At 61.3% G+C, this 13201-nt stretch overlaps 1 protein-coding gene across 2 annotated transcripts; it reads left to right on the plus strand.

Annotated features, from left to right (window-relative positions):
• The first annotated feature begins 1890 nt into the window (after nucleotides 1-1890).
• Nucleotides 1891-10737, plus strand: CYTH2 (cytohesin 2). Of its 2 annotated transcripts, none has more exons than XM_070558091.1 (12): nucleotides 1891-2024; nucleotides 2871-3018; nucleotides 3115-3181; nucleotides 4175-4293; nucleotides 5762-5842; nucleotides 6351-6463; nucleotides 6547-6695; nucleotides 7231-7342; nucleotides 9462-9538; nucleotides 10058-10129; nucleotides 10225-10379; nucleotides 10466-10737. In XM_070558091.1, exons 1-12 carry the CDS (start codon nucleotides 2006-2008, stop codon nucleotides 10551-10553), a joined length of 1200 nt encoding a protein of 399 aa, XP_070414192.1. In that variant the 5' UTR covers nucleotides 1891-2005; the 3' UTR covers nucleotides 10554-10737. The 2 variants fall into 2 exon arrangements, with proteins under 2 accessions (XP_070414192.1, XP_070414194.1); XM_070558093.1 differs by lacking the exon at nucleotides 1891-2024 and adding an exon at nucleotides 2382-2521.
• Nucleotides 10738-13201: the final 2464 nt, after the last annotated feature.

Consider the following 13201-nt stretch of genomic DNA (forward strand, 5'->3'; position numbering starts at 1 on the left):
CAGCTCTGAACCTGGGTGTCTGAATCACAGGGCAGGCAAGGGGTAGTATGGGCTGTGGCTGGGGGCAAGAAGCACTGCCTCCCTGGTCCAGCTTGGGGGCCAGGGGAATGGAGGCGGTAGCTCTGAGTGCCAGGGGAGTGTGTTTAGGGGTTAAATCACTGGGAGCCCTGGTGGTGTGTCTGTGAGTGTTTCTGGAGCACCAGTCCTCAGGCCTGGCCCCTGCCATGCTGCCATCTACCTAAGTGCCCAGGAGGCTGGGAGCCAGCCGCAGAAGGAGCCACTGCCAGGAGGAGGGCATTGTCCCATCCCCATGTCCCAAGACTAAGGGCAGGCACTGTCATTGCCCATCAGCCTAAGTGCTGCGTCACGCTAGGTCCCCCCTTCTGGCTTCCCCATCCCCCTTTATCCTTCAGAATCCCCACGTAATCACCGGATGGGATTAATTAGCTGCCGCTCTCCCAGCTCAGGGTGTCTAGGGTAGGGACTAGAGGCAATGGAACCACAGGAGTGGAGGAGGATGTTAAGTTGGGGGTGAAAGGACAGGAAAAGGAGTCTGTTTGGAAGGATGGGGAGTGGGGGCGGGGCGGGCACAGCCTGGGCTTCCACCGGGGAGGGCAGCGCCTGGGCCACTCATAAAGGTCAGTGAGGGGATTAGAAGGCTCCGTGGCTAATCTGTCAGCTTAACCAGGTCCCAGCCCCGAATCCGTCCCCACCTGCGAGCCCAGGGACGGCGAATGAGGACGAGGCCCAGGCACCACCTCAGACCCAATTAGGGACCCGCCCGTGACAGGGGAGCTCAGGGTCTCCATCCCGGCCGGCCGGGCCTCTGCAGCCGCTTTGCCTGCAAGGAATGGGAATGAGAGGCTGGAGAGGGGGACGGCCTGAGATGCAGGAGGACTCCGAGAGGAGGGAGGACTTTATGATGAGCCAAGAGTATAAGAGGAGGGGGAGTAAGGGGGGGCGAGTCGGAGCGGAGGGAAAGAACTCTGAGAAGGGGGAAGGAATCAGAGGTGGGAGGGTGCTGAGGAAAAGGCGGTTTGTCTTAGGGGGATGCTAGGGTAAGGGGAGGAGTTTTAGGGAGAGAGGGAGGAGCCTGAGAGGCAGACGGCGCCAGGAAGGCGGAGCCTGTGCTTTCTCTATATTCGGCTTTCCCCTATTGTCCCGTTCTCCATGACAGATGCCAAAGAGCGTAGCATTTGGGAGAAAGAATAAATCTTTTGTTCCACCACGCTTTGACTCTGAAGAGGCTAAGGTGGATGGGGTCAGAGGACGGGGTAGGAAAAGGGTCTGAGTATCGCAGAGGCCAGTGCCGGGAGGAAGGAGGCCAGAAGAAAGGTGAGCCAAAGCTGCTCCTGGTTGCCTGGCAACCGCTGCCGTCAAACGCCAGCTGGGCCCGCTAGGAGGTGTGGCTCACCGAAACAACCGGCAGTCGTGGTCCCGCCCCCTGGCAACAAGATTAACAAAGTACCGCCCCCCAGCAACGCCTTGCTAGGGGCGGGGCTCTATTGAATTAGTATCCTAGAGCCCAGAGCCCTTGCGCAGGCGCAGTCCTCTCTGCGCCGCATAAGCCCCCCCCATGCAATTCCCTTCTGAGGCTTCTCATTGGCGGGCCAGCCAGCCAAGTGCCTTCTTTTGTTTCGGAGGCGGGGCCAGGCGCCCTTCCCGCGCTCCAATTGGCCCCCCAGACCGTCTACCTCCGGCCGGACATGGCTACGTATGCTCCTTGTGCGCCTATTGGCCCTGGAGGACTATCCTTCGGCGTCGGGGGCGGAGCAGACGAGAGGGCACGTCGTGGATTGGACGGTGTCAAAACGAGGGGCGGTCCCTACTGGCGGGGCGGTTGGGAGGCGAAGGGAGAGTCTTTTCAGCGCTGAGGACTGGCGCTGAGGAGGCGGCGGTGGCTCCCGGGGCGTTTGAGCGGGCTCACCCGAGCCCGCGGGCCAGCGCGGATCCAGGCCCGACCGGCGGGACCGCCCCGGACTCCCCGCGGGCCTTCCTAGCCGCCATGGAGGACGGTGTCTATGGTAGGTCAGGGAGGGGCGGGGCCGGCGGGGCGCGGACGGAGCGTTCCGTCCCGAACGTTCCTCCGAGAACATCCCTGCGGGCGGGCGCGAGCCCTTCGGGCCCCGGTGGCCTCGCCTTTGCGGGGCGCGGGCCGGGCTTCCGGCGGGGCCCGAGAGCGGGGCGTTCCAGGCCATTGTTTGGGCCGATCCTGTTTCCGGTGGCGGCGGGAGGGGGCGGGATGGAGCGGCGGAGGCGAGGCCGGGGCGGGACCATTCCCGCTGGAGGGGCCGGGCGAGCCCAGGGCCTGCCGGGAGCGGGGAGGGGGGCGGCAGGGGACGGGGGTGCTGCAGAGACCCCGCCCCTTCCCCAACTCTTCCCGGCTGTCATCCGCGTCCCCTGCCTCATCCGCGTCCCCTGCCGTAGCTACTGCCCATGGACCCGGGAGTCAGGACACCCCGGCCCCCGGCCGCCTCGCCAGCAATGGAGGCGGAAAACCGAGGCCTCAGCCCCCCTCCAAGTAATGGACCCAGCAGTTCAGGCTTCCAGCTCTTTCTTTTCCCCAGACCTAAGAGTTCAGGCTCTCGGTCCCCTTCCCCCTTAGACTCAGGAGTCCGGACCCCAAGCCCCCTCCTCCTCCAGGACTGGAGAATCTAGATCCCAGCCCTTCCTCCCCTGGACTGAGGAATCCAGGCCCCCAGCCCCTTCCTCCTGCAGACATAGGAGGCCCGACCCTCATCCTCATCCTCATCTTCCCCCTGAACCTGGGAGTCCTGCTCCCCTCCCCCAGCCGTGGCCTCCCCCAGATGGCAGGATTCCAGGCTCCCAGTCCCCAAAACTGACCTCCAACCCCTGATCCCGGCCCCCAGAGCCCCCAGACCTGACGCCGGAGGAGCGGATGGAGCTGGAGAACATCCGGCGGCGGAAGCAGGAGCTGCTGGTGGAGATCCAGCGCCTGCGGGAGGAGCTCAGCGAAGCCATGAGCGAGGTGGAGGGTCTGGAGGCCAATGAGGGCAGGTGAGGGCCGGGGTAGGCGACTTGGGGGTCATGGGACCAGGCCAGGCTGGGGATGCCCAGGATTGACTTTCCGTCTCCCGTTCTCTGCCCCTGCAGTAAGACCTTGCAACGGAACCGGAAGATGGCAATGGGCAGGAAGAAGTTCAACATGGACCCCAAAAAGGTGCTTGGGGCCACAGGGCTGGGATCAGCCGGGCAGACATCCAGACAGGTTCCTGGCACTTCCAGGTTCCAGAAGTGTGACGGTTAAAGGTCTCCATTAGGTGGACAGACTTGGTCCTGATCCCTGGGTTCAGATGGTGACTGTCCGTTTGTCCTCTGAACACTAGCCAAGTGCTCCAGCCTCCTGACCTTTGCCTCTGCTGTGTCCTCTGCCTGGGAGGTCCTCTTCCCCTTTCTGTTCCTATTTCTGGACCCGCTTCTGGTGTCACCTAGAGTCCCAGGGGGAGCTTGAGTCTAGTAGGGAACATGGACAATGACAGAGGGTTCACAAGTGCCGTGGCAGAGGGAGGTGCTGGGGGCTGTGGAAGTTGGGGAGGGCTTCCCTGAGGAGGGGACATTCAGATCAGGTTCGAAGGATGAGTCAGTGTTCACCAGGTGGAGGAAAGATGTTTGTGCATTCAGTCATTCATTTTACACCCATTTCCTGAGGCTTCCTTGGGCCTGCCCCTTTGCTAGGCAATGCTGGGGACTCAGAGTTTGACCCAAGCTTGCCCTCAGGGAGCCCCAAGACATGGATACCACAGTCTAAAAAGAGAGAGCTATAATGGAGGGCCTCATGGCATAGGGAGAGCCAGAGAAGGCCCCCGTCCAGCCCGAGGCTTGGCGCTCACAGCCCTTGATGGACTGCTGTCTGCTAGTAGTTTCTCACCTTATTCTTCTTACCCGAAGCAATGTAGTTTGTTCAGTCATTCAACAAACGAGCTCTTGCTCCTGCTCTTGGTGCTGGAATTAACCGGGCAAAGCAGCGGGAACAGTAGGAGCAAAGGCTATGAGGTGGGAGGGGTGGTATTTAAGGACCTATAAGACGCCTGAAAATGACACCTGGCCCCGCTTGGTCGAGGATGGGGGTGGCTTGGGCTGCCGAGGTTTCCGAGGAGGTGGCGGGCAGTGGCGTCCTGGCTGTCAGCACTGAGACCCGGCCCCCACCTACCAGGGGATCCAGTTCTTGGTGGAGAACGAACTTCTGCAGAACACCCCCGAGGAGATCGCCCGCTTCCTGTACAAGGGCGAGGGCCTGAACAAGACGGCCATCGGGGACTACCTCGGGGAGAGGTGAGACCCGGCCCGCTCTCTGGGCCTCTCCCCACGGCCCCGCCCCCAGCTCCTGCCCTCACACCGCAGCTCCTCTCCCAAGGCGAGGCCTGGAGGGACCGGCCTTCCCACTGGACTCTGCCAGAAGGCACCGACACAGGGGCCTCGGGCAGCCTGGGCCGCCTGTGAGCTTCCTGGGGACCGTTGTGGACATCTGGGAGATGTGGGGACCCTCCGTTTAGGTCTGGGGACAGTGGAGAACATCTGCGTGTCATGGGAGCATGCGAGCCATGTGTAGACAACTGGTGCGCATGGGAACTGTGGACAGCTGGGAAGTGTGGGGACCGTCACTCACTATCCAGGAGCACAGGGACCCCAAGGACATCTGGGAGCGTGAGGACCACCTGTGGACCTCTGGGGTGTGGGGACCATCTCAGAGGCTGTGAGACTGGACATAGGAGTGCATGGGGACCCTCTGTGAAGTCTGGGAAACCTGAGGACCATCTGGGAGCGTCTGGGGTGCGTGGAGAATGTTTGGATGTCTGAGGTGCGCAGGACCATCTGTGAATGTCAAGTGCTTAGGGATTGTGTGCACATCTAGGGTGTGTGGAACTTTCTGGACATGTGAGGTGCACGGGGACCATCTCTGGACATCTGGGGTGCATGGAGACTGGGGATGTAGGGACTGTCTGTAGATGTCTAGGAACCTGTGTGGACATCTGCAGATGTCTGGGGACCATCTGTGGACATCTGGGGATGTGGGGGCCATCTGTAGATGTCTGGGGATTATCTATGGACATCTGAGGCATATGGGGACCAACTGTGGGCATCTGGGGTGTGTGGGGGCCATCTGTGGGCATCTGGGGTGTGTGGGGACCGTCTGTGGGCATCTGGGGTGTGTGGGGACCGTCTGTGGGCATCTGGGGTGTGTGGGGACCGTCTGTGGGCATCTGGGGTGTGTGGGGACCGTCTGTGGGCATCTGGGGTGTGTGGGGACCGTCTGTGGGCATCTGGGGTGTGTGGGGATCGTCTGTGGGCATCTGGGGTGTGTGGGGACCGTCTGTGGGCATCTGGGGTGTGTGGGGATCGTCTGTGGGCATCTGGGGTGTGTGGGGACCGTTTTGTGGACATCTGGGATGCGTGGGGACTGTCCATGGGCATCTGAGGGAGTGGGAGCCCTCTCTGGACATCTGCGGAATGTGAGAGAGGTCACAGTAGGCAGACCACACTTGCGCTGCGTCTCCCAACTGTACAAAGGTCCAGCCAAGCCAGGGTTCTCCTACAGATGGTCCTCCCCAGAGAGTGTTCTGGATATCCCTGCCTGCGTGCCAGGCCAGTGATGGGGCCACATCAAAACTTGACCCCCTATGGAGGCAGCACTGTGCAGAAGAAGAGGTGGCACAGCCTCCCCAAGGCTTTGCCTCCGGTCCACTCCCACTCCCACCTCCCCAAACTTTTTCCTGACATGGCTTTGTCCCTCTCCTCCCAGGGAAGAGCTGAACCTGGCAGTGCTCCACGCCTTTGTGGATCTGCATGAGTTCACCGACCTCAATCTGGTACAGGCCCTCAGGTGAGAAGGACAGGCTTGGAAGGGCAGGAGCATATCTGTCAGAGCTTTCTTTACAATTGATGACCTCTATTCAAAAAAGGAACAGAAACAAAAATTAGTAGATTCATTGTCTTGTGCAATGCAAATGTCCACAGTAGTGTCTGCTTCAGGTATAGCTGTATCCAGGTGTTCAAATGGTGTCAGAAGGTCAACTTTATCTATCGGTTGTGCTCGCCACTGTGTTGGCATTGCTCTCTGCAGACCCTCCTCCCACATGATAACAGAAGCTCCTAACAACCATCAGATCTGTTTAGTAACGTTAGCAGAAAGAAAGAGGCTATTTCTGTATAAATCCATGAAAACTCCCACAGCCAGTGCTCATTGGTCAGATTGGATCACGTGTCCATACCTGACACAGCCACTGAGGCCACAAGGTTTGGAGCTCTCACTGCCAGTTCCTCACACCCATGGAGAGCGAGGAGGGGCTTCTGCCAGTCCTGGCACCCACCCTGGCCCCTCTCTAACCCAGGCAGTTTCTGTGGAGCTTCCGCCTGCCTGGAGAGGCCCAGAAGATTGACCGGATGATGGAAGCCTTCGCCCAGCGATACTGCCTGTGCAACCCCGGGGTTTTCCAGTCCACAGGTGGGGGCCTGGGGTCTGGGGCCTGGGAAGGAGGGCCGGGGGCCCACATACCTGTGTCATCACCCCGTGACTGTCCGGTGCAGACACGTGCTACGTGCTGTCCTTCGCCGTGATCATGCTGAACACCAGCCTTCACAATCCCAACGTCCGGGACAAGCCGGGCCTGGAGCGCTTTGTGGCCATGAACCGGGGCATCAACGAGGGCGGGGACCTGCCTGAGGAGCTACTCAGGGTCAGGCCCCCTCCCCTCCCCACAGCCCCTCAGCCCTGTCCTCTTCCTGCCACAGACCCTCCCCCGGTCCCCTGTGCCTGAGCCTGAGCCGTCCGCCAGGGATCACCGCCCCTCCCACGGACGCCATCCTGTCGCTTTCCCTTCATTCTCTCTGGCTGCCTCTGCCTTTGTCTCTGGCTTTCTCTTTGTGGTCACTCTGGCCCTCTGACTCTTTCTGGGTGTTGGTCTGTCTCTTTCTCCACCTGTCTGTCTGCTTCTCTCTGAGAACTAGCAGCCTCTTCCAACTGTGTCTGTTCTCTCTACATCTTCTTTTTCTCTCCTCCCTGGGGCTCCCTCCACTCTTCTGCCTTCCGCTTCCCTTTCCTCCCCAGCCGCCTCCTTCCTTCTCCACCCGCCCTCCCTCTGGGGGCCGTCCCACCCGTCCCACCCGTGGTCTCATTGCCTCCGTGGCTGCTGGAGCACCGCCCTCCCATGCCATGTAGCCCCAGGAGGGTTCCCGGGGCCTGGAGTTGCTGACTGCGCCTTTGCCCCTCAGAACCTCTACGACAGCATCCGGAATGAGCCCTTCAAGATTCCTGAGGATGACGGGAACGATCTGACCCACACCTTCTTCAACCCGGACCGGGAGGGCTGGCTCCTTAAGCTGGGTACGTCCCCTCCTGACCCTGCTGGGAGAAGTTAGGGGGCCAGGCTGCGGATTTGGCTTACACACATACCTGCTGTGTGACCTTAGGCAAGTGATTCGACCTCTGAACCCCACTTTCCACATCTGCACAATGGGGTTGGATACAAGATCAGGCCCATGTGCTGGGTGCAGGCACAGGGCCTGGCATTGAGGAGGGGCTCCGTAAACATTGGTGGGTGCAGAGAAGGGGTGAGGGAGCACGGGGTTCATGCCCGGCTCTGTGCTTAGGACTAAGAGTCCCCAGCTGGCCGTGGCAACGTGGGGCCAGTCCACCTTGAGACACGTGGCACCAGCAAATGCAGGGTGAGTTAGCAGGGGTTACACAGGTGCCCCTTTCGAGGGGTCATCTGAGGGTTGAGTGGCTCTCAGCCCTGGCTGCACACGGGACGCCCCAGGGAGCTTTGGAGCCCCGCTGGCCCGGCCGCAGACCGTGAAGTCAGGATTCGGGGGCCGGGTGGGCCGGCCGTCACGTTGAAAGCTCCCAGCGGCCTCCAATGTGGAGCCGAGGTTGAGTGGCGCCGGCTGTGAGCCGCACCTGGTAGTAGACGCCCCCCGGGAGTGCCGGCTGTGGCTTTTTGATGGCGAAGCGGCGAAGGGTGGCTCCAGGGAGACAGTCGGGTGAGGAGCTACAGTCCAGTGTAGACCGTGGAGGCAGCGCGGGGCCCCGGGGAAGCTTCCAGCCCAGCGCCGGCCATGGAGGGTCTGCTCCCTCCAGGGCGCCTCTCCCCTCCCGCTGTGAGCTGTGCTCTGAGGCCAAGGCCCCAGCAGCCAAGGCAGGTCGCCGGCCGGGTGCACAGGTGTCCTGGGGCACAGGTGTCCTGGCGCCCGTCAACAACGCGGACCCCTCCCTGCAGCCAGCACGCTGGCGGGTGGATTCCTGCCTCAGCTCCAGGCGGCGCCCCTGGCAGGGAGTGGGCAGGAAGGAGAGGAAAGCAGGAGGGCCAGCTTCACTGGGAGCCAGGGCCCCTCCTGACCACTCCCACCTGCAGGCGTCCTTCCCAGTTCCTGGGTGAGGAAACAGGCTCGGTCACCATCCAACAGCCACAGGGCAGAGGTGGCCTTGAAACCAGATCTCTTTGCTTTGTGGCCATTAGAAAAGGCAGCTCTTCCTTAAAACACTGAAGAGAGGCAGGGAAGTCTGTGCTGGGGGTTATATCCCCAAAGATGGTTCCTAAAAGCCGTTGTTACTGTTACTATTTAATCTTCCTGGGACCACAAGGAACCCAGAAGCAGGAAGGTGTGGGCCCAAGTGCATCTCCAGATTGGAGTCCAGAGAGGGCAAGAGGTGGTCCTAAGGTCACACAGCCAGTTTCTACTGGAGCTGACATGAGTCCCCACGCCTACCCCAGGCCAAGGACTGGGGGTTCTGTCTTGTGGGATGAGCTCCAGGGAGAGACATCTCCACTGTGGCAGTGGAGGGCCCTCCTGGCTAGGACCTGTCCTTGGGGGTGGGCTGGAGCCGGGCACTGACGCAAGGAGGTGTTCGTGGCCCTCCGTGGGCTCGGGTCCTCGGCCTCCCGGGGCGGGAGAGGGTCTGGCTGTTCCTCCCTCGTGTGGATGTAACTGGTTTTCTTCCCTCTCTCTCCCTCCCTCTCCTCTCTGCGTGTTTCTCTCTGCTGTTGCTGTCTCTCCCTCCCGCCCCCTGCGCACTCCCCCCTCACCCACCCTGTTTCTGTCTCCTGCGGCTCTTGGGGGCACCCCATTCTTCTGCCTTCCCTTCTCCTCGCCTGGTCCTGCCTGCTTTCTCGCTGTCTGCCCCAGGAGGTAGGTACACGGCCCCGTCCCCGCTCCCCGACACTACACGAGGGGAGGGGCTGCCCCCAGGAGCCCGTAGGAGGGGCTGGGGGCCCGGACTCCTGGGCGCTGGGCCGACAGACAGGCTTAGAAAGCAGAGAGCCCCATGCTGGGGGTGGGCCCGAACACGCCTGTCCCTGCTTGTCTGTCTCTTCCCACGCGTCGCTTTGTCCCAGGCCCCGCAGCCCCGCCTTCCCTGCGCTGCTCTGCCTCACTCCCCTCCCCGCCCTCCCAGAGGCCCTGTCCCCCTGTTGAGCCCAGGCCCCCTCCCACCCCTTCCCTTTCAGGGGGCCGGGTGAAGACGTGGAAGCGGCGCTGGTTTATCCTCACAGACAACTGCCTCTACTATTTTGAGTACACGACGGTGAGGGTGGAGCCGGGCTGTGCTCTGGGGCCATGGGAGGAGGGGCTGGGGCCCGGACCCCTGGGCCTGAGGGAGGAGGAGCTGGGGGCCGGGACCCCTGGGTCTGAGGGAGGAGGGGCTGGGGGCCTGGACTTCCCGGTCTGAGGGAGGAGGGGCTGGGGCCTGGACTCCTGGGTCTGAGGGAGGAGGGGCTGGGGGATGGACTCCTGGGTCTGAGGGAGGAGGGGCTGGGGGATGGACTCCTGGGTCTGAGGGAGGAGGGGCTAAGGGCCTGGACTCCAGGGTCTGAGGGAGGAGGGGCTGAGGGATGGACTCCCGGGTCTGAGGGAGGAGGGGCTGGGGCCCGGACTCCCGGGTCTGAGGGAGGAGGGGCTGGGGCCCGGACTCCCGGGTCTGAGGGAGGAGGGGCTGGGGCCCGGACTCCCGGGTCTGAGGGAGGAGGGGCTGAGGGATGGACTCCCGGGTCTGAGGGAGGAGGAGACTAGTGGTGACTGAGTCTTGTCCAACTTGTTCTTTCAGGACAAGGAGCCCCGAGGAATCATCCCCCTGGAGAATCTGAGCATCCGAGAGGTGGACGACCCCCGGAAACCAGTAAGGCCCCCTCTCTACCCCTCCTGCCGCGGCGACGGCTCCTCTGGCCCCAGGCTGCCTCTTACCTGCGTCCGTCCTCTCCCACGTCCCCGCAGAACTGCTTCGAGCTCTACATCCCCAACAACAAGGGGCAGCTCATCAAAGCCTGCAAGACGGAGGCGGACGGCCGGGTGGTGGAAGGGAACCACATGGTCTACCGCATCTCGGCCCCCACGCAGGAGGAGAAGGACGAGTGGATCAAGTCCATCCAGTGAGCCTGGGCTCCGGAGCCCCAGGTGGGGAGGGCTGGGGCCCCGACTCCTTGGTCCTCACCCTGGGACCCCCTCCCCTCCACAGGGCAGCTGTGAGCGTGGACCCCTTCTATGAGATGCTGGCGGCAAGGAAGAAGCGGATTTCTGTCAAGAAGAAGCAGGAACAGCCCTGACCCCCTGCCCACAACTCCATTATTTATTACGGAGCTGCCCCGCCCGGGTGGCCGGACCCCTGGGCCCTGGGGCTGCGGATGGATCCTGGCTCCCCATTTGGAGGATTGTCCACCTCTAGCTCCTCTCTCATTATTTGTAATTAACACGCTGTTGGTAATCTTATTAATTATTTAACCACTCGCAGCCTGTGGACCCCCTCATTTCTTGGAGTTGACGGAGCTCAGGTGCTGGGTGGAGCCAGCCAGGCGGCCCCATCATGACCAGAGCCAGGAGCGCTGGTCCCTCTCGGGAGCTCCCACCCCACATGAGGGAACGGTGCTGTAGCCCCATGGGGACCTCCCCCGGGTGGCTCCATTCTGCTTCTCCCCCCTCAGCCTGCAGGGTGGGGTAAGGGGACAAGTTGAATGTGGCCGGAGCTGGTGCTGAGTTAGAATTGCACAGCATTTAGATCGCAGGTGTACGGAGGTTCCGGGGTGAGGTCCCGCCTTCATCCCAGACGGTGCTCGACAGCCAGGAGCCAGGCGGGTACTCGTCCCCACCCTTGCTCTCGTGGGACTTGTGGTCTTTAAGGGGCGGCAAGTAATGTCTGATGGGGTTGTGAGCTGGGCTAGTGATTTGAGGGAGAACGAGAGAGCTGGAAGGCCTGGAAGGGGACCTACCCTCAGGGTCCTGGCCAGGATGAATCCGGAAAAAAGAAGGAGGCCAGTACCGTGGGTGCCAAGGCCTTGCTCGCTCACAGGATATCCCTGGGGCTGGGCCAGAGGTTGCTGGTGTCAGAAGTGGGCCAGGCTGAAGTACATGGGGTAGGGGTTTTGGGGACGAGAGGATGGGATGCGAGCCAACTGAGCTGGGTTTTAAAGCCACCAGTTTACAGCAAGCAGGGATAGTGCTGAGCACCTGCATTTTTGTAACATGTGCTTTCCCAGGAATCTGACAGCCTCTGAAGTAGAAGGACCGCCTTCTTTGAGGGAGGAGACTTGCCGTGGGGGTGGCACCCTGAGGGCTGGGCTTGTCTCCCTTTGCCCTCCAACTTGGGGCATGCATGGGGTCCCCAAAGAATAAAGGCGTGTGGATCCTGGGCTGGCAGGCTGAGAGACCCCATGTCTCTCCTACGCCCAGGTCTGCGGCTCAGGAGACTTCAGTACAAGAAACCACAACTCAGGGTAGGCCCCGGTGGAGACCTGGCTGACAGAGGCCTGTTGCCAGGGGGCGCCAGGCTGGAGTTGCAGTTGCTGCCACTCGCTGCAGCCTCAGGGGTCCGACTGCCAGTTGCTGGGTGCTCAGTGAGGTGGGGAGCATCCTGAATCCTGGGCCTTGGTCCTGGACCCGCCCTCGGCCTCAGGCATCCACTGGGGTGAAGACCCCCTAGCACTTTAACAGCACTGCCACCCTCAGAGGTGGCAACCCTCACTCTCAAGAGACCTTCGAACTACAGTTCCCTGGGAGCTGTGCAGCACTGGCCGCCCCGCCGACGAGAAAGCCATTCTCGAGGTCTCCTGGGAGTTGTAGTTTCTCAAGATCCGCTGTCGTGGTTCCTTGAGCCTGGTCCCCTGCCCTTGTGCTGGTTGGGAAAAGAGACCCGGACCCCTTCAGTCCCCAGGGGCTGATGGGAAACAGAACTCCCAACTCCTCCCAAGGTCCCAGGGAAATGGAGTCATTGACCTGAGAAGGTCATGGGAAATGCGGAGAGGGCCACCACTCTCTCACCCTATGCTGCTCTCCATGGAATGTACCCATGGGTACTGAGTGCGTACTAGTGGGAAGGTAGCTGGCTCTGTGGAGATGCCCTGGAAGAGCATTCCCGGTGGAGGGAACAGCATATGTGGAGGCAGGAAAAGGCAGGATGTGTTGGAGTAACTGACAGTGGGCCACGTGCCTGTGGAGTGGTGATGGAGGGGGGAGGGTGATAGGAAATGAGGGGGACGCACAGGACTGATTGTGCGCGGCCTGGACAGACATGCTGGGCCCTTAGATGTATTTTTAGCTGATAGGAAGCCATCTAAGGGCGTGACGCAGAAGAGTGACGCATTTGGATTGAGGTTGCCGGAGGGCCCTCTGGTGGCTGCAGGGGAAGGATCTGGAGCTGAGCAGGGGCGGCAGCAGCGGGTGAGTGAGGAGGCTGTGGGGTCAGCCCAGTGCAGGAGGGCACGGCTGCCGAGGTGGAGACGGTGGACCCGCTGAGTCGTTTGGGAAGAGGAGCCAGCAGGACTTGCTGAGGGCTGGCTCAGCTCTGCGATTCTGGCTTGAGCAACTGCTGAAGGGCAACGCCATTTACTGAGATGGCCGAAAAGAGAATTTATGGGGGAAAAAGTGGTGCTGGTTTGACCAAATGAAGCTGGAGATGCCTGGAACATTCAGACAGACTCCAGTCACCTCCAAATTGCCCCTCGGTTTTGCCCCCAATCCATCCCCTCCCCAAGGACTAAGAATTCTGGCTTCCAGCTCCCTCCTCTCCCAGGACCCCAAATTCCCAACCCCTTTGTTACAGGTTTGTGTCTCCCCAAAAGATCATATGTTGAAGTCCTAACCCGCAGTTAGAATGGGATCTTTGAAAATAGGGTCATTGCAGATCTAATTAGTTCAGATGAGGTCGTCCACATGGGCCCCAATCCAATAGACTGATGTCCTGATACGAAGGGAAATTTGG

Source organism: Equus przewalskii, chromosome 9 (assembly GCF_037783145.1).
Source record: "Equus przewalskii isolate Varuska chromosome 9, EquPr2, whole genome shotgun sequence".
Classification (NCBI taxonomy): Eukaryota; Metazoa; Chordata; class Mammalia; order Perissodactyla; family Equidae; genus Equus; species Equus przewalskii.